Raw genomic sequence first — 25,386 nt, forward strand, 5'->3', positions numbered from 1 at the left:
GAATTTTCAAATTCTGAACGAATAATGGGCTTAAAACCTTGAAAAGTAGGGCTGACGGGTATTGTGGGCCACTACGTAGAATCACCTACAAAAGCAATGATCCACAGGTGATGCGATGAGGTCGAACATGATGTGTGACTGGTGAAAATCTTCAAGAAGGTTATGGATGGATAAATAATATTGGGAAAATACTTGGTTTACTCAGGCAAAAGTGAACATCTAGTTGGTCATTTTCAAGCCCGATATGTGCCATTTCCGGTGATCTGGGGGGTGTCAACACCAGAAATGTTCTTGTACGCTGCGCCAACTGATGGTGGCGCTCCGCTTAGATAGTCATTCGCACCCCCCGGGTTAGAAAATCCTGGATACGCTCCTGATATTGTTATCTTTAGCTGGACCTGATGAGATGTCCATCGCTGTATCGTTTATACACTGTGCTGTGGGTATTGACCGCAGCTGTATGTACTGACTGTACACTAGTGTCTATAATTACCGACGGTAGCAAGCTGTGTGTGTATTTTCTGGGATCGATGGTGGTGTCTAACACTTCTGTTACACCTCATTCGAAACTAGGTCAGATTACCGGCATTAGACGTTTCTTTTTTTGCGCGAGTCTTCACACACTGTAATGTGAGTACAATAGAATCAATGAGTACGAATACGAACGCGAGTACTGGAGTCTGGTCCCTTCCGATGGCCTCATATTTTTGTACACAAGTAAAAGTATTCCGCCGATTGTATTTATAAAACATTTTGGACTTCTTATCTTAAAATAATGTCGATTATTTTTTCGCATAGTTTAGCGTATCATATTCCCGTAGATATAGCAGAAAATAAGTTCGCTAAGTGGCCAGCTGCACAAACTGTATTATGCAATATGTTAATAAACCATGTGCACGCACACTGTATGGAAGTTGGTTCTACCAATACTATAAGGTACTAAACCAGTAAAAGACATAGCGATGCTTTTCCGAAGGAAGTCATCCAAAGTTAGAACACACTGAAACAATCCCACGCTTGGTTTCTTTTATTTTTATTCCTTGATATATAACGTTAGTCAAGGCTTTAAATTACTATTAATTCATTCCAGTTCAATTCGTTTATTTGAAATAAGTCAGTATGTCCGCCAAGAAAAACCAAGGTAGCAGTTCCACGAAAAAAGACCGCCGACGTGTTACAAGTTTCTGGGACAGATCTTTACTGCGAAGAGTATCTGAGGTAGAAATTCAAATTAAATTATAAAATTATCTCCACAAAATTCGTCTTAGTTCACCCCCTTTTTGTAAAAACAAATTTCTGACAACGAAAAGGATTATGACTGTTGCCAGTGTTGGTACATTGTTACAGTATACCAAGTGATTTTAGAGTACATGTACAATCTAGGCCTATGCTAAATATATTTGCAATTTCGTCCAACAGTTACCTAACCAATCAGAGTTAAGAGTACACGATTGTCACCTCAATAGACAAATTGTGACACATAGTATAACTGTGATAGGTACATTCACTAATACATTTTGCAGGAATACTTGCACACTTTTACACCTAAGGTGAATAGCAGGTAGTCCTCTGAGTCTGAAGATATGCACAATATTCAATCTAATACAACACTTTGCATGTTGTGGAAGAGTGTGGATCAATCGCAACAGCAACCTTGTAGTCTCATTCGGAAAATATGAAAGTATACCAATCATCCCCATAGTTTTGTTTGTCAGTTGGATCTACAGATCATATGTAAGTACTTGTCATGAATGTTAAGATATTGTTTGAAATGAAATTAGAAATATTGATATTGTTTTTGTTTTTCTCTGCAGTATGTTAACATGACTGACAGGAAGCAGCTTAACCATGATATCATGGTCAACGATCTTTTAGAAGAATACAGGTAAGGCTATTATGTATGATGCTATTAAAACATGCATCAATTTACCGTACATTTTCACTGTGCTTTGAACCCACTACCCCCCTGTCCCCCCCCGCCCTTTCCCATTCCTATGGAAAAGGTAAAGAAACCGGAAAAGGTAACTTTACTTACCATCTAAATTGGTTCCCATGTTAGAAATGTCAAAGGAATGGTAAAGACAGCAAACTACAAATTGAGCTATTTTTGGTAGAAAAGCACCAACATAAATTACTTTGGAGGGAGCAGAGAGAATTTATCTAAGTCTGGTTATTCATATTGAAAATATTAGAATTTATCAGATGAAGACATGTTCCTCATGCCAAACTTGAAATTATGGTTAGAAAGATTCACTTAATGACCTTTGCCTTCTGTATTTCAGTGAATATCGCAGACGGAAGAGAAGTGCTTTTAGCAAACAGGTTGGGAGAGGTTAGTGAATCTCAAATCAATTTAACTGAAAGACATGCATGTTAAGTAGATACCCTTGGAAATGGTCAATATATGAAATAAATGATGTAACAAATGTAACACGCTCCAAATATTCTTGGACATTTCTTTCATTTAACTGTTAATGTTGGCCTGTGTAATTGACACTGTTTGTACCCATAAAAAAGATCTCTAGTAAGCAGGCTTAGAGAAAGTTAGTAGGACAATCAGAATGGATTATCCCTTGTCTTAAAGATTCCAAATTTGAATTAAAATGTTGAATTGGAAGCCACCCGACGTGTAAGTTGTAATCCATGAGCCCTTGCGGGTTTCTCCCATATTTATGGTCGCTTAAGCGTCGTAAAAGTAACTGCTGATTATTATTTATTTATTTATTCAAAAAAGCTTTGCTGCCAAGAAAGTATGGACTTTGCAGAAATAATTCAGTGCTTGCAGATTGGCTTAAAAAATAACCAGAGAACACTCTGTGTACAGAACATGTTTTGATTGTGTGCATTTGTGTAGCCATGTGGATCAATTTTATTTAAGATTTGCAATGTTGTACCAGATATATTATTATCTGAAATTATTTGATTCAAAGATCCTATATTTTCTTCCACAAGTCCGAACAACTTGAAATTAAAATGTCTTAAGAGGTGGAAGGGTTATTACAAAAGTGCAACATCAAGATTTGTAATACATTTTGTATTGGTCTTCTTTGGCAATTAATGTATTTCATGCTTAAATTGTATATTTAGTTATATTTAGTTTGAAGGTGTGTCTCTTTCAGCTTATGACGTGATAGTTCAACAAGCAAAAGACAAAAAGCGAAAAGGTCAGGGAGATCTTGAAGCCTTCGAAAAACATCATCTCGCTAAAAGAAACAGAAGAGACGAGTAAGTACATCTTTAGAAAAAAGAGTAAATGGCCCCCCAATAAGATAAGTAAAATCAACAAAGAATATATGATTACTATTGAATGTCATAGACACACCAAATAAGAAGTTTCGTCCTTGTAGCCTATAGTGTTTTAATGGTAGGTATTAAAACTCAAGTGAAAAATGAGAAATTGTGTGAAATCACTGCTGTTACTTAGCAGACCCAGATACTGTATATTGATTGATATATGCCCGAAGAATGCCCAGCAAATAGAGATCTTGATAGTCTCTGCTGAGCTACAAACAGGAGCAGTGCAAACATGGGCACTGAGAGAGGCATTAGTCGTAGTGAGATATTAAAGGTACACCATAAAATGAATGTTGGTAGAAGCAGTAGTCTTGAAAGGAAATGTCACCCTTACCTCTTCCTGACTCTGTGTAATAAATGTCAAATGGTTTGGTAATGGAAACTTTGAGCATTGCTTGATGTACTTTGCAGGGAGGTTTACTTGTAATTGTTAATAAAGGTCGGGAGGCTGCCAACACCGCTCATAAATTCTGTATCATTTTGTTCTCGTTTCAAGGAACTCTGAATCAGAGGTTTCAGATAGTGCTTCTATTGGTGAGGAAATATGCTTTGAAGAGGTGAGAGAAACTGAATAAATTTAGGGCAACGGATGTTATTGTTTGAAGCAAAAAGTATTTAACCATTGTGTTATTAAAATATAACAGTTTAATAAAAAATAAAATAAAACTGTTAGCAAACTGCTTATCCACTAGAGAGCCTGTGTAGGAGAATGTGTAAAAGTAAGTTGGCCTGATGTTTCGATCCTAGCAGGATCTGCTTCAAAGGCTAAAAATGATTTTATTTTAGCCTTTGAAGAAGATCCTGCTAGGATCGAAACGTCCGGCCAACTTACTTTTACACAGTTTATTAAAAACAATCTAATACAATTTTGACAATCTATAACTATTTAACACATTTAGTATGTATGCAATTAAGTGATATATATAGTTTTGTCAACTGCTCTTACAAGTTATTTATACAAAATTTATGGTGTTTTTTTGCATTAACAATGTAATATTACTTACACCCAACAGGACCACAACATCATGAATAAATCTTTGAACAACTTATACACGGATGGATCTACCCCTTTGGATTCTCCAAGTAGCACCCCTTCCCGTAGCAACATCCAGGACAGAGTGACAGCTAATTCTAACAGGATCAATCAAGAGAAACATAGAACGGAAAAGTCTGGATGGGAAACCTTGTTTGATGAAGGAGCATCGTCTGAGGAAGAGGCAGCTCTTCGCGAGATGAATATCGACCCAGATGAGCCACGGATAAGGAAGAGAATATCAAAAGTTAGTCTCTGACTCAAATTACTCAATGCATGTGATGAAGTGCATTATTCCTCTATCGAGATCTTTACTCAATGCATGTGATGAAGTGCATTATTCCTCTATCGAGATCTTTACTCAATGCATGTGATGAAGTGCATTATTCCTCTATCGAGATCTTTACTCAATGCATGTGATGAAGTGCATTATTCCTCTATCGAGATCTTTACTCAATGCATGTGATGAAGTGCATTATTCCTCTATCGAGATCTTTACTCAATGCATGTGATGAAGAGCATTATTCCTCTATCGAGATCTTTACTCAATGCATGTGATGAAGTGCATTATTCCTCTATCGAGATCTTTGCATACAATTTGCAAACGTTTCCTAGCAAAGGATGTGATGAGTAACTGAATAAGCAGAATTACTTGTATGTTGAATACACTTAAGATCAACTAATATGCTCTCCACTTTGCTCACTGGGATTGTTTTTCAGGTCATTTTCTGTGTTTTATAAATCTACGTGAAGTTAGCAGAACTTCCCGACTAAAGTTTTTATTTAACTTGATGCCCTTGATTAGCTTTGGTGCTCTGCGTAAGTGACATCCATATAAAAATAGGTATTCAGGTCGCTTCACTGAGTCCACCACTTTCATTAGCTTCCATGTTGCATTCAAATAAAATCAGCAAATAAAATTATGTGATTGAGTTTAGCACTTAATAAATATAATATTTGATTAAGTCCATTACTCTGGTTAACTTCATGATTGAAATCAGCAAACCAGTAACTGAAATCATTTGAGTTTGATTTTAGTACTTTTGTTAGCTCCTTTTTATAAACATGTGGCATTAATTTAAGTAAAGTACCCCAGTCCTTTGAGTCAGTCCATTACTCAGATTAGCTTCCACGATGAATACATATGAACTAACAAACTGACCTAATGAAATCATTCAAGTTTAGTCGTAAAGGTGAACTTCCATGTTTTAGCCCAGTCATTTGACCTAGTCTGTTCCTCAGTGTTTAGTTTATTACACACCGTTTTTAAAATAATTCTACTCTTTGATCTGCTTTACTGATCTCCAGAATTTCAAAGAATCTAAGGGAAACCAAGGCAAACAAGGGCAACAAGGAGCAAAGAAAACGGCTAAAACAGGTAAAAAAGTCCTCTACTATCGTGAGCCCAGCTGAGTGGCATAGTTCTGTTATTTAGCTGATGTTGCTGGCTAACAACATTTATTCTGCCTCAGTTGTTTGTAATTTACAATACTAAATTGGTACATATGTTTAAGTGTGACATTTACTGCAGTGTGTGGATGCTGCAATACCCTTGTTTCACGTAACAACAACAACATTAACATAAAAGTTTTCAAAAAACCAAAACTGTGTGCACTTGTTAAGAAAGTAAGGAAGACAATAATATCCCAGTCTGGAATTTGAAGAAAATCTGTATCGTATTCCTAATTCTAGATATGGTTTCGTGAAGGTGCCTTATTTTTGGCCGATGAACTTTTCATTACTCTATGAAATGGATCACTAGTATTGGTGATGTGTGATAGCATAGGGTATATGTCAACATTTACCACCATAGTGTTCTTTTAATACTTATCATTGCATGATATATTACTCTATGTATTTTCTAAATTCATTTGCTGCGTGAAAAGTCAAACCACTACTCTCAATCACTGTTTGCCTGCTATTCCTTTGTCCTGGCTGTGACCAAAACAAAACGCATCATTAAACCTCAATGACCTACCAGCTGTACTTCATATCTCTTTGCAGTTACTGAAGCTCAAACATCAACCGTAAAATTTATAGACGTTGGTGGGAATGACTCAACTCTTCAGGTAGTTTGTTTCTGCAAGTTCTTTTAGTTCTTAATCATTTTATTTGCTAAAGTTTAAGGGGAAAAAAAATTGATATTTGATCAAATATTACCAGCTACATCTCTCATTTTTCCATGTCTAAAAACCTTTTCTTTTCTCTTGACTAAACTATGTTGTTTTTATCAGGAGGTCTGCAAACTCTTGATTCATCTGCGGCATCCCGAGGTTTATCAGCAACTTGGGGTCACGCCACCTCGTGGTTTACTGCTCCACGGACCACCGGGGTGTGGCAAGACGTTACTCGCTCATGCTATCGCTGGGGTAAGAACTCATTCTCAAATAGATCTCTTATTTCTCTAGAGGTATTGTAACGATTGCTGGTCAGAGATGGACGACAATGTGGACCAAGTATTAATATTAATTTGTTGTTGTTGCTTTAGATCAAAATTTCTAGTTCTTGATTTTCTTCTACAGGAGCTTGCCCTGCCATTCCTTAAAGTAGCTTCAACAGAGATTGTCTCTGGAGTGTCAGGTGAATCTGAGGGAAATATAAGAAGTCTCTTCTTACAAGCTGAGGTATGAAAACAAAGTGGAACTTGGGAGGAGAGAATGAAGAAGGCAAGGGATGTGAAAAAGGGGAAGTGGAATGTTGAGGAGAGAATGTGGAAGGCAAGGGATGTGAAAAAGGTGAAGGGAAATGGGATTAGGAGGAGAGAAAGTGGAAGGTAAGGGATGTGAAAAAGGTGAAGGGAAATGGGATTAGGAGGAGAGAAAGTGGAAGGCAAGGGATGTGAAAAAGCTGAAAGGAAGTGGGATTAGGAGGAGAGAATGTTAAATGCAAGGGATGTGAAAAAGGTGAAGGGGAGTCGGATGAGAAGTAAATAGTTGACAAGTCAGAGGTTAGGTTACTTGCATGGATTCCTTTAGCCATCTAGTGAATGTCACCTGGATTGGATTCTGGGAACTGTGACTATCTTTCAAATTCATTGGAATGCAGGAAAATCGAAATGAGGTTTCAGAGATGCTTAGGAAAAGATAGTTTCTGCTCGTTGGATTAGATTGCATTTTATTGTATTTTTGTATTTTCCACTTTTATTATGTAATGATATTAAATATAATATTATTTAATGTATCATTCCTCAGTCCCTGTCACCCTGCATCCTCTTCATAGATGAAATTGATGCGGTTACTCCAAAACGAGAGACGGCACAAAGGGAGATGGAGAGAAGAATTGTAGCACAGTTATTAGCTTGCATGGATGGTAAGTTGGTTATCTACACACCATCCCCCACCCATGGTGGCCTGCTCCTAACTAATTCCCCTGTTCCAATTGCTATCCAGTTTAATACCCACACATCACTGAGTCAGTGAAAATCTGCTAATGATTTTCTGGTGTCTATTGTATGTATTATTGTGATTGTTCTGTGATAAGTGATGATCCATCTCCCTCATTGAAAAGAAACAGGCTCTTATGGTCGGCGTGAGAACTCTTATTAAAATGCAATATGATCTGTTCAGAATTTGTTTTCGTTTTTTAGCTATTTCTGTTCCCGATAGTCAGCAAATTCGATTGCACATACACACATGTTATAGACAAGAGAGATAATTTGATAATTCGATTATATTTGACGTTTGACTGTTGGCATTTTTCGTGCCAGATTTGAATAAGAGTGAATGTAATGTATTAGTCATCGGAGCTACTAACCGAGTGGACTCATTGGATCCAGCCTTGAGGAGAGCTGGAAGATTTGATCGAGAAATAGCCATGGGTATCCCAGATGAAGGGGCCAGAGTACGGTAAGAATCAACTATCGCCAAAAGAATTTATGATTCATTGGCGAGCTGTCGTTAATTCTTTTCAATGTTGCACTGATACAAGTTTTGGAATTTTGTAAAATCATTTATATTTAAATACGGAGGTCAAATTAAGTATTCAAACTGTCACTTTCAACTTCAATATATAGCAAAGTTTGGTTATTAAGACTTTTTGAATTATAGATTCCAGTGCATTGATACAGCTCTGAAGCAGTATGAAAATGCCTGATTATAATCCAAATATAATTGTTTTGGTGCTGGTAATTGAATTGACAGTGGATGAATAAACAGTGGATAAACAGGAATAACTTGACCTGAATAGAGATGTTGGTAACCACCGTGAACATTGCATTAAATGGGCATTCTAGAGATGTTGATTTCCACAAGGAGCAATTTCATGTAAAATGAAAAATAGATATAGAGAAGTATAACCTGCACTCAAAATTTTTCACACTAACTGTGGTACTATTATTTATTAATTATGCCTGCAGTCTTGCTGTAGTTTTTATTTTTCCCTATTTATTATCCTTCTTCACAGCATCATGCAGGTTTTATGTCGAGACCTGAAGCTGGCTGACGCCTTTGACTTCAACTACTTAGCTTCAGTTACCCCCGGATACGTTGGTGCTGATCTCATGTCTCTTTGCAGGGAGGCTGCTCTCTGTGCTGTGACCAGGTGACTAAAATAATCCAGTAAACTCATATAATTCTATTCATATAATTCATATAATTCTATTCAAAATTGTATTTATCAAAGAATGTATGAGAAATGTTGCCCCAAAAAATGGTAATTTAGGAGTGAAAAAATACAACTTCTAGATTCTATTAATGAATGTAAATCACAGTATCAATTACGGGTGATTTTGGTGAATACATTTACCCATTCCAGTATTTGCTATCTTTTTAGACCTGCAAAGTTATTCACTAAGATGTATACATGTGTTCAATATTTTAAAAAAAAAAAAAAATTCTGAGAATGATCAAGGAATATTTCAATTCTGCTCGCTAGAATATTTGAAGATTTGCAGAAAAAGGGAGACGATGAGAATGAGGTGACGTCCACTCAGGAGGAAACTGTAGAGAGTGTTAAAGACAACGGTGATGTAATGACAGATGCAGTGGTGGAGAGTAAGACAGAGGAAGAAACCACAACTAAAACGTACCTGACAGGTGAGGCTTAGCACTGTTAGGAGAATAAGACCCTATATACTACTGGAAGGTATATGGTTCAGTGGTGTCTGATAAATATAGGGAAGATAAAAGGTAGTGCAAACTGCTTCTTGCAAAATGGGAGCAAATTCAATGAGATGGCCCCCTGGGAGCCTGGGCCCTCTCTTCTCAAATCGTTTGGTACTAAAAAGCTGCAAATGTAAGTTTTTTCAAAACAAGATACATAGTGGAAAAATTCAGCTAGATTCTCTTTCAAGGACATTCCTCACTTTCTACTAATGTTCTCTTATGCACTGCTGATTTGGTAATAACTTTGGTATCTATGATAACTTGTCTCTTAGCCTCCTCCTCCTCCTCCTCCTCCTGGCCTCCTCTAAAGAGTCCTGGTTCTGCCACTGGAACAACACCAGCTCAATACCTAATTGAAATTATAATGAATTCAACAGCTAGTATGGGCTTCGCAACCATCAAACCAGTGGCAGGAACTTTGCTGATCACAAAAGATTATTCAGGACTTTTATCCCAATGCCCTTTGTCAAGGCAGTTTGTTTTTTAACTGTTTGTAAGAGCTAATGCAGCTGTTGGCAAACTTTTAGGCCAACAACCCATGATCTTGAATGAGAAATAGCCACGGCCCACCAAAAACCGACCCCTCAGAATCGATGCTCAAAATACTTGACAGTAAGCTTAGACTATGGACTTGATGTTAAGCAAGTAACATTGTTGATCTACGTAGGCAAACTCCGAAAACTGTAGTCCTCTTGAAAAATCATGCATCCCACTTAACACCTTTCACGGCCCACTTTTGGGTCATATCCCATAGTTTGCAGACTGTTGATCTACAGCAAACAATGTTTGTATCTTTCAGTGTACTTCAGGGGTCTTTGTTGTGAGGAAACTTTTAAGAAATAGCTCATATTGTGGATTGTTGGGTGGTCCCCTAACATTAACAGTACAGTTACATGAAATTCGTCTTTAACTTGTTTTTACTTATTCTGCAAAACTTCTTTGATTGTTGATAATGCCGTTGCTGTGTATGTTTTCAAACACTCATTCTACATGCATTTACCGTGCACTTCATTACCATATGGCCGAGTGGTTTTGTAATATCTTTGCTATTTGTTTCTAATCAGTTCTTAGTTGGTTAAAGGAGCATCCACCTTTGACTGAGGCACAACTATCCAACCTTTGCATTGATATGGCTGATTTTCAGGTAATAACTTTGGCTTTAATTTTTCAGGAAGATTATTTAATCGTGATAAAAATTTGAAGGGCTCTCTTGTACTTCAGCATCCCACTGAAATGAAGCAATTAACCAAACAAGAAATTTTCTGCCAGTTGCTTGCAAGTTTCTTGAACGCACCCGTCCTTTATTTGCATAATTGTTTAGAACAGTAAAGGAAATAAAATTGGCTTTACTGCTTTCAGATTGTTAAATTAAACAAGAAATATGAAGACTGACAGTATGAAAAGCCCTCAGAAGGAATTCAGTGCAGTCCAATAAGTGTAATATTGATGAGAGAAACAGTTTGAAAAGATAATTAATGAGTCATGAAACCGGTGAAGGTAAGATATCCTGCCATATTGGCCAGTAACTAACTTGTATGAAAGTTACAGGTAAACTCCAATGTTAAGCCAGGAAAAAAGAAATTTTCCTTTAAATAATAGCTCTTCAACCATAAACACTCATTGCATATGGTTTTGAGTATAAATGGATTCAGTGATTCAGATCTTTAATGTAGGTACCTAGGGACGTAAGAGAGCCTGTTCAAAATAAAAATCAGTAATTTGTGGTAGGAGAAAACGATATTTAAAAAATCAATATTTTTTTACTTTTTCATTTTGTTATACTTCTAATGTTTTTAATTACCTTTCCAAATTGTGTTTGTACCATTTTTGTCGTTTTATTTGTTTTGCTCATTGGTTTCCCGAAAGGGAAAACTATGGAATCACTCCTACCGACCTTGCAATATTATTAGGGGAACCGAGGATTGCAAAGTCGGCAATGACTATAACACGGATCAAAGTCGGCAATTACCATTACGGTTAGATTCGTCCAACACGGCAGCATACAGAAACATTGTACTCGAAGCCAGAGTTAATTAATCAGTTCACACTTTGGCGTCATTACCTTTTGGGACACATTGCATACTGCAGTTTTGATTCAGGTATTGATGCCTTCAGAAATGTACGAGCCGCTTCTTTGTAATATGAGACGTTTTTCAATTATTTTCACAGAAAGCCCTTCCCTTCGTCCAGCCGTCTGCCAAGAGAGAAGGTTTTGCTACCATTCCTGATGTTACCTGGGATGATGTAGGAGCCCTAGGAAACATTCGAGAAGAATTAACTTTGGCCATTGTGGTAGGCTCAATTGTTTCTCGGTTGACCCCATTACTTGTTTCACAGAGCACCTAACTATGTTCACTGTGATAGTTTTCATATGTTACTAGAGCCACAAATTACATGCACTGAGAACAACTTACTGTGTCCATTGTGGAAGTATTAAAATGTTAACACTGTTGACTCAGCTAGTACATGCATTTGATAACTGGCAAGATGGGAATCTCCAATGTTACTATGGTAACCAAACCACCTTCTTCAAAAGCGATTTTTGTTTCTTTTTTTGTGTGTGTAAGGCATCATGAAAGAGGCATAAAAGGACGAGTGAATGAAACTGAGTTGTTTGTTTAAATTATAATAGGATGAGAGAATAGTACCAATGTTTTGGAAATTTGTGAACATTTCTGTTGAATTGTCCTAAGAAACTAATTTGCATGACAGAGTATTGGCCAAAAAGTTACATTCCCTTTTGAGGTACTGAGGTGAGGACAGTTCTTACCATGTCTTTTTCATTAAGTGGCTTATTGTTGGCAGTATTTACAAATATGGTTAATGCATATGTATATAGTTCAAAATGTATGGTACCATTATTCAGCTGCCATAATTAGGATGCTATTGTTAAGTACACAGCCACTGCTAAAAGCGTGTTGTAGTGGGCTTGCCAAGTAGTTGTATCTTGACATTACCAAACTACGAATAATCACTCAAGATATAATCTGTTTCTAATAAGGTCTCTCAATTAGTTACATTTCCTTCCACGACAGGGACGTGTCTCTCTGTTTTACAATGCTGGTCTAGTTAATATTTCTATGCAATTAAATAATGTTTGTCTACTATTAAAGAAATCCTTATCAGTGAACAACACTGCCCGTCATTACATGTGCAATTCACCAACGGTTTCCTTCAATGTTGAGTAAGTTGCAATATCTTACTTATTAATAGCTCCTTCATGGAGCGTGACCTCTCTATTAGTGGAAAATTGATTCAAAGTCAGTAAATCTCTGAGTGACTGCTCCTTTCATCATCCATTTTTATGGGTACAAACACATCATAATATGCAATAGAACTGGTAGATCAATCAAAAGTCAGGTACTGTGTACCTGTCGTTATACATACGGTCAGCTTGCGGCTTTGAGAAGCCAATGAGGCTTCTTCGCGAGTTCCTGCTTGCAGGAGGATCTAAACTACATACATACATACATACATGAGTATTTATTCAGAATCTGCACATGTGAATACATTGACAAATGTTTTTATTGATATTTGATAAGTACTTACTACAAACTCTGTTTATTAGAATTAACAATCTCACATTACTAAAAACTAATTTTCGTTTCCGACTTATTTCTATCAGGCTCCCGTCCGAAATCCAGAGGCTTTCAAGGCTCTTGGCTTAACCAGTCCTCCTGGAATTCTACTTGCTGGTCCTCCTGGATGTGGCAAGACATTACTTGCTAAGGTCAGAGGTCATTTTTAGCTTTTTAAGATGTATCTATCATGCATTGTCCATTCCAACCAGGCATGTATAACCAGGGTTGCAAAGTGTTGATTTGGTTATTGCAATTAAAACAGGCAGGCAATGCAAAGCAAAACAACACTTAGTTGACTTTCAAATTCTTCCAAAGGCTTTTTTGTAACCAAAAAATAATAACTGAACAAAATGCTGTTGAACAAGTATACGTCATGGTTTTGTTTACATCTGGTGTTTCATCATAACTCTGTAATGCCTCAATGAATGTTATCATCATGAATCATCATCCTGGACCGACTCTTGTAAGAATTACCACTAACTGTTGAGATGTTGTCATCCTTCTTGATGGTATCCTTCAACTTATCTTCTACTAAATCTCTTGTTTGTTTGTATATGAAGTGTAGTCATAGTGTATTGTAGGAGAGTGTAGAGGTTGTTAAGATTTCTCAGAGGACAACAACGTCAAGTGGAAGGCAAGCTCTGTTAACACTGAAGAAACATCGAGGTGTTTTGACCCTGTGGCTCGCTGTCTGATGTATAGCTGAAGCACAAATCAACCCTGGTGACTTGATCCAGTTATAGACTAAGATCAAGGGAGGATCAGACCCAAGCTGAGGGTTACATTTCTAATGGAAACCCAGCTTGATGATCACCTTTGACATCCATCGCTTTGTTTTCTTACAAACTGATAAGAGATTTGATTAGCTGCGATGATTGACACCACAAGTAAAATATCCATCGATTGAGGTGTTTCAAATTTAAAACAAAGGAGCAGGTGCTCAGGGCAATGCATGGATTGATCTTATGTCATAAAACGTTGAGTGATGTGTCGAAAGGATAGCATATTAAATCTGTTAAAGGGATGGTGCAGGCTTTGTAGGATAATTCGTTATTGGAATATATTTTCTAAAGAAATGAAAATAATAGCTGCAGCTGATGGAAATTCTTGTTCTCATAGCACTGTCTTGTCATTGAAGATAAATGTAACCAATTGCTGATTTAAACTTAAATTTACTGTGACAAGCTGACAAGTTGAAATGTTGTTACATGTTATTGTTTTGTGCTAGTAATGAAACCTCATGGCCTTTTTAGGCAGAAATACAAGCTTAAAGTTACAAAAACGTCTTTGATGGTGCCATCCCTGAAATGGCAGTGCAGGAATATGTTATTATAATTTGATCAATTTAACCTTGAAGAGCAGAACTAATACACACGCTTATATTACTAATACACATGCTTTGACATGACTTGGATATAGAACACAATAATGGTACAGAGAGAAACCCTATTCATTTGTGTGGTAGGATGTTACACATAAAACAGTGAGGGAGTAATAATTTCACATCCCTTGAGTCGTTTTAGTGGATAAAATGCCATTCTCTGATTATTTTTACTGTAATATATGATTTTGGACATATCCTTTAACTCATCCACTGCAGCATTATCTCTTAAATAATTCAAAATACCTGGTATTCCTGGAGCAGGTGGAAGTTACTGACATTTGAAGAGGTAGCAGACACAATAAAGAATAAACAGATTAATTCTGACCTTGACTGTCTGTTATTCCTAGATGAAAATAGCCAACGTAAGAGATGTCATGTTTAGGAACAAGTCATTTGTAAATGTCTTTCTCGGTTTTTGACGAGAAAAAGCTGTTTTTCACTCTCTACACAGGCTATTGCGAACGAGTCAGGAATCAATTTTATATCAGTGAAAGGACCGGAGTTAATGAACATGGTAGGTATTTAGATTCTGATGTAGTGAATGAGGATTAAAGATCAAATTATGTCATCATGGTATCAGTTCAGGAGTGAAAGGTTGACTTTAGACATAATTAAGTAATTAATTAATTAAGTAATTAATTAATTAATTACAAATGCACAATTAATTTGATATGTTGTACTTGTTTACAGTGCTAGCAGTCAAGGTTGTATTTCTATATCACTTTTATTAATTGAGAAATAACCTTTAAACATCGGAGGTTCATCAGTTAAAGTGACTGGACTATAAAGTCTAACACACTGACCATTAGGGCAGTTCCTCAGGTGAATCACAAAAACCCAACAGGGAAAAGACATACGACTTTTATGGCCTCAAGAGACATGTTCACAATCCATTTACAAATTTGCCAAAGACTAAAGGTGTTGAATGTCGTCATCCAAGGGTGCTCTGCTGTTTACCTGAAGTTAAAAGAAAAGTTTCGGCTGAGCAACCACAACTAATACAACAATGGATTAAAATTAACTTTTAGGTCTGTAACTGCAAGGAGCCAACCTCACCATCAAGTTATCCTTAAAGGAGCATTTCAGAGTTCTAGCATATTTTAGACATGAATATCTCCAAAGCCAGATCAGCTAAAGAACTTATATGAACCTAACCTCGCTCTTCACTCGCAACTGAAGGACCTTTCAACGATACTGTTGTTATGAAATGGTGTAAAGATTTTGACATAAGTGACATATCACTTATACGATATGCTGATAATGTAAGTAACCATGCAGAGACCATTCCCAAGATCCTTTGAACAGATTTCATCAATCTATTTGTCTCTCACAGTATGTAGGTGAGAGTGAGCGGGCTGTTCGTCAATGCTTCGACAGAGCCAGGAATTCGTCGCCTTGCGTAATATTCTTTGATGAACTAGATGCCCTCTGTCCTAAACGAAGTGATTCGGCTGAAGTAAGTTTATATACCCTCCATGCTACCTGACTATCTGTATTTCTCTTTCATGCAGGCATGATGGTTTAAGTTTGATAGGTAATTTTCAATTTCTTTTATTCCAGTAAAAATTACAAAATTTATAAATAGGACATATTATAATGATACATAAAAGACGTAAAAATGTACAATCATGAAAGCATGAACAAATAAGAAATAAGATGGAGGATTAGAAGTTTGAAAGATTAAAAGGATTATAACAGAGATTCTAAGAACCCATTTTGAATATAAATAGCTGCTCTGTAGATAAATGAGTTCCTAAAAAGCATAATTCTAAAAGTTGGCAAGATAGTAGAATTTCGTAGACTGTACTTGTTGGTTCTATTGCACAGAGAGATAAACTCTGAGTGAAGTGGGTGATCTTTGGAACTATGTATATTCTTAGCTAGTCTTATGAATTCATTTTTAGCAGCAGTGTAAGGGCAGTATGGCACGGCAATGTTGTTATTGACTTCTTTTTTGTCATCTCTTTATTTCATGCATTTCTTTTTTCAATTCCACCTTGTGAAACATAAAACATTAATGGTGAGGTAGTTACAAAAAAAGTCTTACAACTTACTCTTAGTGGTGAACAAAAGCACCATAGACAAACTGAAAAACTTAAGGAGTGAACAAGAATTCAAAGATAATTATACACAGTACGGCAAATTAAAAGCAATTGAAGAAAGACTTGTACTTCTCAACCATTTCAAGTTTCTTTTGCTAGGTGAGAATGAAGAGTTCAATCGCAAAAATGAACTTCATCTTAAAATAGAAAGTCATTGCATTGAGAACCACAGCAAATGATTAACTTCACTCCTCTCTTACCTGTCTCCATTCACTATATGCACTCAAATCAACCTAGCCGTCAAAGTTTGTAACATTTTGGCCCCCTATAGACCTACTTCAGGGTCAAAGCCCATTTCCTCATCAGCATTCAATCTCATGGAATCTCCTCGGTTTTAAGGTTTTGGTGAAGTTCTGCTTTTTTAACAAAATATTGAGTTTCCTTTATTATTTTTTTAATGTTTCCACAGCAAATAATAATAAGAAAAGACAAATTATGTCAGGAGTTTCTTTACTGGGGGTCTTTATTTAAACAACCTCTGTTGAGCTTGAATGGTAATGAAAATGTTGGCAACAGAAATAGTTGGTTGTAATTCTAAAAGCGAATGCTGCCAACATATTAAACTCTTAAAAATATATCATCTCAATAAATGAAATAAATGTGGAGGTTTTTGTTGTATCAAATACAGTCACTTTATCAATAAAAGTTTGAGGTTTCAGATCAAAATGTTATAGATAACCCATCAAGCTCGTCAGGCGTGCGCCTGCTGGTGGGAAATTATCTGGGACGGAGAATATCATCTTCTCCTCTCATGTGATAAGTTTGTAACATGTTGTTACTATGGAAACATGACAGTTTTGTGGAGAAGTGCTTGTTTTGTTGACAAGTCTGTTGGTTTAAAGCACCATCGACTCATTAATTATCTTCACTAGGGAGAATATACAAGATATAAATATCATGAAATATAATATTTCCTTCTGTGCTACATTTGCCTGAAAGTTAAGGTGTAAAATACACGGATTGCCAAATTCAAAGAAGTAATCAATTAATCTACTTATTCATGTTGTCCATGATTTATTTACAATTATATGTTAGATCAGTACTTCATACAATCTTGAGGAAACTGCTCGCATACAAAGAAAATGTTTCAATAAGTAATACAGACGCAAAAGATTCAGATGACAAACTGGAAAGGTTTTCAACTTTCTGTAAGAGGATTGTCTGCTTTGAAGAGCAAGTCTACAAGACAGATGGAAAATATGAAATTAATTTAAACATAATCTACTCTTAAGGGCGGGAAGATTTTGCTTCAAAAACAATCATAATAAGTAATCACTATATGGTAGGAAATGATATATTGCATCTATTGTGCACAATGGATGGATTTTCCAGTATTTTATGAAAATACAAATTTCTTTTTGTCCTCAAAACTGTTACACAAAATGTGAAGGCTTAACGATGCCCAGCTCCAGAGACAAGCTGTCTGACCTCTGAAGTGACTTGTCACATGTATAGTATGTTGTTTAAGGATAGCTGGCCATGCCATTGGCAAAATGATTGTTCTTATCTGTAAAAGGATAAAATGATTGCTTTGTTTTCTTGGTAGTCTGGTTCGACAGCTCGGGTTGTTAATCAGCTTTTAACGGAGATGGATGGCTTGGAGACTAGGAAACAAGTGTTTATCATGGGAGCTACCAATAGACCAGGTTCGTTTCACTTTAATGTGTCACCTAATGTAGAAGATTATGAAAGCAATCCTCAAATTTATGGTCTTCATTTAAACAGGATTTCTTGAGCTTGTATGTTAATAACAAATGTCGGTGAAGGAAAAATTTTGGGTCGCAATTTTTGAGAGAATGCTGTGGTAAATTTACTTGTTGAAAGTGAGTTGTAATATATATGGAGATACTGCACTGGCATAAAATATGAATATGAACAGTTTGGATTTTTAAAAAAATTTTTATTAAGTGTTTTTTGGTATACTATCATAGTTTCATGGGAAATTAAAGTCCCTTTATGCATTCCACAAATATTCACAATCAGATTTCTGTCGGTGTTCACATGTACCCATACAACCACATTTATCATGAAGAGTTAGTTTTTCGTTTCTGCAGGTGTTACCCTATTTGCTAAGAATGAGCAAATTAACATTTAATGCCCAGACAATCAGCAGGGAACAGTTTTGTATTAATACATCAACTGTCAGCAAATTAGAGTTCAAATATTTCTACTTTTTTTTTTTTTATACGGACACTGCTGTTTGATTCTGCAGATATTATTGATCCAGCCATTCTCCGACCTGGTCGTATGGATAAGATCATTTATGTTGGCATTCCATCAAAAGATGATCGTGTTGCTATTCTTAAAACAATCACTAAGGTGAGGATACAACATTTCTCTTAATCCATTGTAGTTTTTGTGTAGTTTGGTGTTCATGTATGTGAATATCTAAATGTCATGCATGTGATGTGTGATTTCTGAGTAAATCATGAAGTACTACTACTATATGATAAGATTATACTAATCATGCATATTGTCATTTATGCAAACACATGTGTAATTTGTATTAAAGGTCTTTTGAACTATTTAAACAATTCACAACTTAAGTGTTTTTTGTTAAGTCTATTCCTACGATAGCAACAATACACTAATATTACACAGAATGAGTATACAGATGCGTGTTGTAACTTGTAACCATGAATTGCACAAGGGCATTAATGTTTGGACAATCCATAAAAGGTTTGTTTAAGCGTTATCCTTGAATATCACTCTGTGGTTGTGGAGAGGTTTGTTTTACTTTCAAGGTAATAAGTTATTTATAAGTGTACCTCCATTCATATCTGTTATTTGGTTTATCAGTAATATCTGTCCATGAAGTGCCTTGAGTGTTTCTTTGTTTAAGAGGAGCATTAACCCTTTCTGAGCCCATGTCATTCTCCTTCGGAACCTTTAATATTTCATTGTAGTACCCGTAACTCCGTAAGCCTTCTTTTTTCTTCCAGTGTGCATTGTTTCCCTTCTCTTGTTTACATATTTGCTAGATATGATTATGTTTTTATATTTTTAGAATGGAACCAAACCTTTGCTATCTCCAGATGTCAATCTCACAGCCTTAGGAGAGGATTCCAGGTGTAATCGTTTTACGTAAGTTCACGTTTAGAGTCTCGGTGACGAGTCAATAAACGGACTGTTATGTATCTCTATCACATTTTGGATGCCGAAAATATTCTGAAAGACCTCTTTGATGCATATCTTTGGATGAATGTAGACATCACTGGACGATCACTCATTATGTCATTATGTTTGTTCTGATCAATATAATATATTATTAGTCAAGTTTGTTTTGAACAAACAAATTTGACTGTTGGTATCACACAGGAACCCTCTGAGGTCCTGTTAATGTAAAATTTGGACTGAATCTACCAATGTGTATACATTACATTCCACTGGAGTTTAAATATTGTGTTGATTCATAACAAAGGACAGGTTGTTTTGTCATACACAGTAGCATTGTTCATTACATAACATTCCTTGGTATACACCTAAATCAACGTAAACTCCTACTTAAATCAAAGAAGATCATGTTAAATCCGTTTACACTCAATCTAACCACTGTGCTCAACAACAACCCTGATCACTGCTTGGATAAGTCAACTAAATAGAAATTGAAAAGAAATTTGTAAAGAGTAACTTTTACACTAGAACATGATTTTGAGTCAGAAACTATTGGAGTACTGGTTTCAAGTCTGTTTTTCGCACATAATTATATTTGCTTCAAAACTGGGATAACAGTGGCTGAGTTTAAACCAGATTGGAATTTCATTTTACAATAGATGTTTAATTTAGATCTCCATATTGAATTTAGAATTCTCTGTTTGATGTGGATCTTGTTTGAACAAGCCCACACAATACCACAGATTTGGGTTATTTCTAGTGTATACAAATCGGTACAGTGGTATGATCGCCATGTTAAATTGAAATCGTTCTGAAAACATCTGTTTTTCTTTCACATACTACTAAAACATTAGAGCCCTTTAATTAAGGTACTTAAAGACCAACTATGGAGACTTTTCGATGAACATAAAATCCCACCATTTTTCATGTATGTAATCCTTAACTGACTCCAATTACATTGCTGTAATTAACTTTACCAATTTCGGACGTTAAATACGTGAAAAATGGGACGAAAAGTCAGCTTCTATTTCAGACATTCCTGAAACATTCCTAAGACATCAGGTGGCCATGTGACGTCAACGTTTGTATACCTCACTCACAACTATACTTTTAGTGTGTAAAGTCGTATACTTGAGCTGCCAAAAACATCAACGATATTACTCCTTTTCCTCAAAATGCCACAATTCTGTGTTGTTGGAGGTTGCAGTTATACCTCATCCAACAAAAGCATTAGCTTTTTTAGATTTCCGAGTAAAAGAACCGACGTAAAACGCCGCAGACTTTGGATCAATTTTTTGAGATCCACGCGGAAAGATTTTTCAGCACCCGGAGTATCTCATGCCCATGAGTCCACATGCATGACCCTGCTTCTGTGTATGCTGCAAATGTCTCATTCTGTGAAAATTATATACTGTCGATAGCTGTGTCGGACCATGATCGGACATAGCTAATGTGAAATTGACCGTAAACACGCCCTGGACGTCCTTACATGTAACATTATATCACGCAATTGACAGTAATATATTTACTGTAAGAGATGACCGTATATATATACCGTGCCAAGGGTATAGCATTGTTAGTACATGTACGGTAGTTAGTTACAACTCTCGCCGGCGTTGGCTCACAGCATGTGTGAATAGCCATGTTAGGATTTATCTATTTCATTTGTTGTATTGCAGTATCGTGAGTTCGTTATACATGTGTAATATTGTCCGTTCTGTTTATTCCGACATCTGCATGTTCCAAGGAGTTGAATAAAAACGGTAGTATGTAGCGATCGGACGTTTTATTTCGTTAGTGACTGTCTTGTGATTGTGGGATGTTACTGGTAAAGGCCTGTTTCAACTAGACCTAACTCTATGGAATTACACAGACTCACGGTAGTTTTTCGCCCAGGATTGAACAAGAAACGTGGATTAGGATATTCACTGCTAAATTTGTTTATTGACAGGATACTTTTTTTGTGTTTGTACTTTTGGATATTAAAACGAGTAAGTACTACGTAAGAATATTGTACCGTACGGACCTATTGACGCTACGCTATGTAAAAGATGCCTCCATTTGAGTGGAAATTTTGCTAAAAAAATAAGCAATTTAACTAAAATTTCTGCTTATAATTGTCTTAAAACTTGTTGTAAACCTTCATGTGTTCTTGTTTTAAGCTAACAGCTTTTCAAACGCTCGAAATTGGAAGTCAAAAACAGTACAATTGTTCGCTATCTGTGTACAAACAGTGCCTATATCAGCGTTCGATTTTCGCGGTATACAAACTTTGACGTCACACGATGACCAGAGGCTCCTTTGGGTCAATCTCTGTTTTCAGACATTCCAGAGGTTCATGTCACGTGACTACCCAAAATGTCCATTTTCGTGGTCGTTTTTTGGTGGGTTATAGTAGGTTTTCGAAGATTATTTTTTACACATGTTGATTATGGGTATGTAAACTCCTAAATTAATGGAAAATCTCAAAAAAAAAAATTGCCTCCATATTTGGTCTTTAAGAAAGGCACAAGGTCTCAAATGTTCTCAAAGGTGATGATAATGTCTTCCCGAATGTTATTACTAATCTATTGTGATATTATTTTAGGATTACCATGCAGAGATGTTCCTGTGTACCATTGCTCAGGAGGTGTCTGAACTGACCTGTGTCCTAGACACCATAATTCAGCCACTATAGCTATTTTGCCATGTGGTGGCCAATTCCTCATAAATTGAACAATGGTATTTAATTGCTACCTGCACTAAGAAATGTATTTGAGGGGTTCTTTGATATATCAGAATGATTATTTCAGTTAATATTTGTCATCCTTTTATAGATTGTTAATATGTGTTCATATCATGATCTCCTTATTATCTCTATTTTGAATTATTGATACGATTATATTCAACTGAGAATGATAAATATTTTTCTTTACACCACCCAGGGGTGCGGATGTTGCGTCTCTGGTCCGAGAGGCTTCCATGTCAGCCTTGCAGCAAATCCTCAAATCGGGGTCGCAATTGTCATCAGCATTATTAGACAAAATCAACGTAAACAAGCAGGATTTTGAAAGAGCTTTCCAAAAAGTGAAACCCTCTGTCTCTACAAAGGTAAGAAAAGAGAAGCCTCCTTTATTCTCATCAGTTTCAGAGTTGGTTTGCTACAAAAAAAGAGTGTCTCAGTGAGGTGATATGGATAAAAGAATGGAAGAAATTAATTGCTATGAATTAATATTCATTTGCTGACAAATATGTAAGGAGTATGCCTATATAGTTTGATTTTAATAGTCAGATTATGTGACATTCCTGGAGATAAGATACAGCTGCTTTCAGCCTGAAGTGAATCAACTTTACTCTACAAACACATGTGTTCAAAATAGGACCCACCAACATTTTGTTAATAACAATTTAATAAACTTGGCTCATGAGCGTACCGCCATCTTTAGCAATGATTATTTTGTAAACACTAAGTACTGACAAACAATTGTGGAACAATCTTCTGTATGTTTAGTCGGTGTAAAGCTGCTAAAACCCTGTCACTAAAAAGATAAACATGCACAGGCTCCTTTTTGAGGTGTTTGACATTGACAGTTTTCAGTGACATTCATGTTGTTAAATTTGATGTTATTCTACTAATCTTTTAAGGGTTTAATGAACTTGTTGTTCAAGTGATCAGTAGTTGATATATAAGTAATTAAGGAAGCATTATGTTTTGTAAAGAATGTGGCCTATATATCATATCACATCACTTCATATCATATCACATTACTTCATATGATATCACTTCATATCACATATCACATCACTTCATATTATTTCATATTACTTCATATCACTTCAAATGATATCACTTCATATATCATATCAAGTCACTTTACATCCTATCATATCATATCTTATTATTTCAGATCATTTCATATCATATCACATTCTATCCCTTCATATCATATAATATTACTTCATATCATATCATATCACTTCTTATCATATCACATCATATCATTATTACTTCTTATCATATAATATTGCTTCATATCATACCATATTGTAACATATTGTACTCATTCTACAGTATTGTATTTTACACCACCCTTTACTTTAGCAACCACAATATGTCCTGTTGTAACCACCAACCTACCCTAAGAAGCAAGGGGCTGTGGTCACTCTTAGGAATGTTTGTATATGAGGCATGTTAGTAGAAGTAGTTAAGAACAATGAGTGTGTATAATGAGACACTCTGAATACAGAAGTCAAAAGCCATAACAACTCCTCTTCGAATCATCTCTTGTATAATTATCATCAAGAATATTACACATATCACTTCATATCATATAATAGTCCTTCTTATCATATAATATTACTTCATATCATATCACATCACTTACTTCATATCACATCATATCACATCACATCACATCACATCACTTCTTATCATATAATATTACTTCATATTACATCATTTCATTTCATTTCATATCATATCATATCACATCCTATCACTTCATATCATATAATATTACTTCATATCATATCACTTCCTATCATATCACATCATATCACATCATATCAATATTACTTCTTATCATATAATATTGCTTCATATCATATCATATCATATCATTATGATCATATCACTATAGCAGTAAAAGTGCTCGATACTGAGGCAGAGCAAGTATGCACATTACTAATACACTGCAAAACAAAGAGTTTTACGTATGTACATGTAGTATGGCAATCATCGGGCACCTGTACTACAACCCTATGGCCTATTACATCTTGTTTACACAGTTGTGTGGCTTGGGTTTGTTACCATGGGGAAATAGCAACGTGTGCATGATATCATCATATATCATTTTAATATAAAAAGAAGCTGATTTGTCTTTGCAAATGTTGCATTTATGACCAGCTTCTACTAATGCACCAACTGGGAGGAAATATTGATTTTATTTCTGCAAGAATAGCTGTGTTACATCTTTACAGTAGACAGACCTTTTAGCAGCAGGTGAAAATTATCTTGCATGTTTGCCTTCATATGCAAAATGTCAACTTATAACAATGAAGTGAAAGTGCAACTTGGATTTCTGAAAAGAAAAAAAAAAAGCTTCAGCTTGATGCAAACTGAATAATTTAATTAAACACTGCTCCATTATTTATTCCTTGCCGGAGGCAAAAGGAATCAATGCGATGAGGTGTTTGTGTATGTGTGTATGTATGTTTATGACATTGCTTGTAAACACATTAACTCAAAAAGTTAATTGTGGATTAACTTGATACCTGGTGTGTGGATCCATCTTATTGAGTACAAGCCGCATATTATTTTCTGTGAAGTTCCAGGTCATTTGGGGTCAACCATGAGGTCAAACACTGTAACTCAAAAAGTACATCTTTGTTGAACTTCATACACGGTATGCAGATTAATCTTGTTGAGTACAAGAACCCTATTGACATTTGTGGAGCTCAAAGGTCATTTGAGGTCAAAGTTTAAGTGGAAGTCTGAAAATCTTGTAAACACAAGAAGTACATCTTCTTGAACTTCATACTTAGTATGTAGATCTCGCTTGGTGAGTGCAAGAATACTATTGAAATTGGTAGAGGTCAAGGTCACATGAGGTCAACAGGCATCAATCTCTGAAAACCTTTTAAACATAATAAAAATGAAATCTTGTTCAACTGTGATATAAAGCCAGGTCAAGATGGATTGCATGCTGACTACTATCCAAGTGTATAATGGGGGTGTATTTTGCCTCAGCATATAGGATTTTGTCCCGCCCTATTCCCCATTGCATGGCTGTCGTCC

The 25,386-nt window shown here is 35.9% G+C and overlaps 1 protein-coding gene across 1 annotated transcript in view; it reads left to right on the forward strand.

The window, feature by feature from the left end:
* Window positions 1-880: 880 nt before the first annotated feature.
* LOC139971278 (nuclear valosin-containing protein-like) overlaps window positions 881-25,386 on the forward strand; it is a 28,947-nt gene continuing 4,441 nt past the window's right edge. Inside the window, exons 1-23 of the mRNA XM_071977597.1 lie at window positions 881-1,218; window positions 1,815-1,885; window positions 2,283-2,332; window positions 3,120-3,225; window positions 3,791-3,851; window positions 4,308-4,574; window positions 5,636-5,705; window positions 6,332-6,396; window positions 6,562-6,696; window positions 6,850-6,951; window positions 7,519-7,636; window positions 8,034-8,172; window positions 8,729-8,866; window positions 9,200-9,360; window positions 10,494-10,573; window positions 11,599-11,721; window positions 13,055-13,159; window positions 14,846-14,908; window positions 15,728-15,850; window positions 18,043-18,142; window positions 18,709-18,815; window positions 19,504-19,580; window positions 22,535-22,700. Coding sequence (XP_071833698.1) covers window positions 1,120-1,218; window positions 1,815-1,885; window positions 2,283-2,332; window positions 3,120-3,225; window positions 3,791-3,851; window positions 4,308-4,574; window positions 5,636-5,705; window positions 6,332-6,396; window positions 6,562-6,696; window positions 6,850-6,951; window positions 7,519-7,636; window positions 8,034-8,172; window positions 8,729-8,866; window positions 9,200-9,360; window positions 10,494-10,573; window positions 11,599-11,721; window positions 13,055-13,159; window positions 14,846-14,908; window positions 15,728-15,850; window positions 18,043-18,142; window positions 18,709-18,815; window positions 19,504-19,580; window positions 22,535-22,700 — 2,526 coding nt within the window. The 5' untranslated portion in view covers window positions 881-1,119. The remainder of the gene's footprint in view (window positions 1,219-1,814; window positions 1,886-2,282; window positions 2,333-3,119; window positions 3,226-3,790; window positions 3,852-4,307; window positions 4,575-5,635; window positions 5,706-6,331; window positions 6,397-6,561; window positions 6,697-6,849; window positions 6,952-7,518; window positions 7,637-8,033; window positions 8,173-8,728; window positions 8,867-9,199; window positions 9,361-10,493; window positions 10,574-11,598; window positions 11,722-13,054; window positions 13,160-14,845; window positions 14,909-15,727; window positions 15,851-18,042; window positions 18,143-18,708; window positions 18,816-19,503; window positions 19,581-22,534; window positions 22,701-25,386) is intronic.

This window comes from Apostichopus japonicus, chromosome 8 (genome assembly GCF_037975245.1).
Source record: "Apostichopus japonicus isolate 1M-3 chromosome 8, ASM3797524v1, whole genome shotgun sequence".
NCBI classification, from domain to species: domain Eukaryota; kingdom Metazoa; phylum Echinodermata; class Holothuroidea; order Aspidochirotida; family Stichopodidae; genus Apostichopus; species Apostichopus japonicus.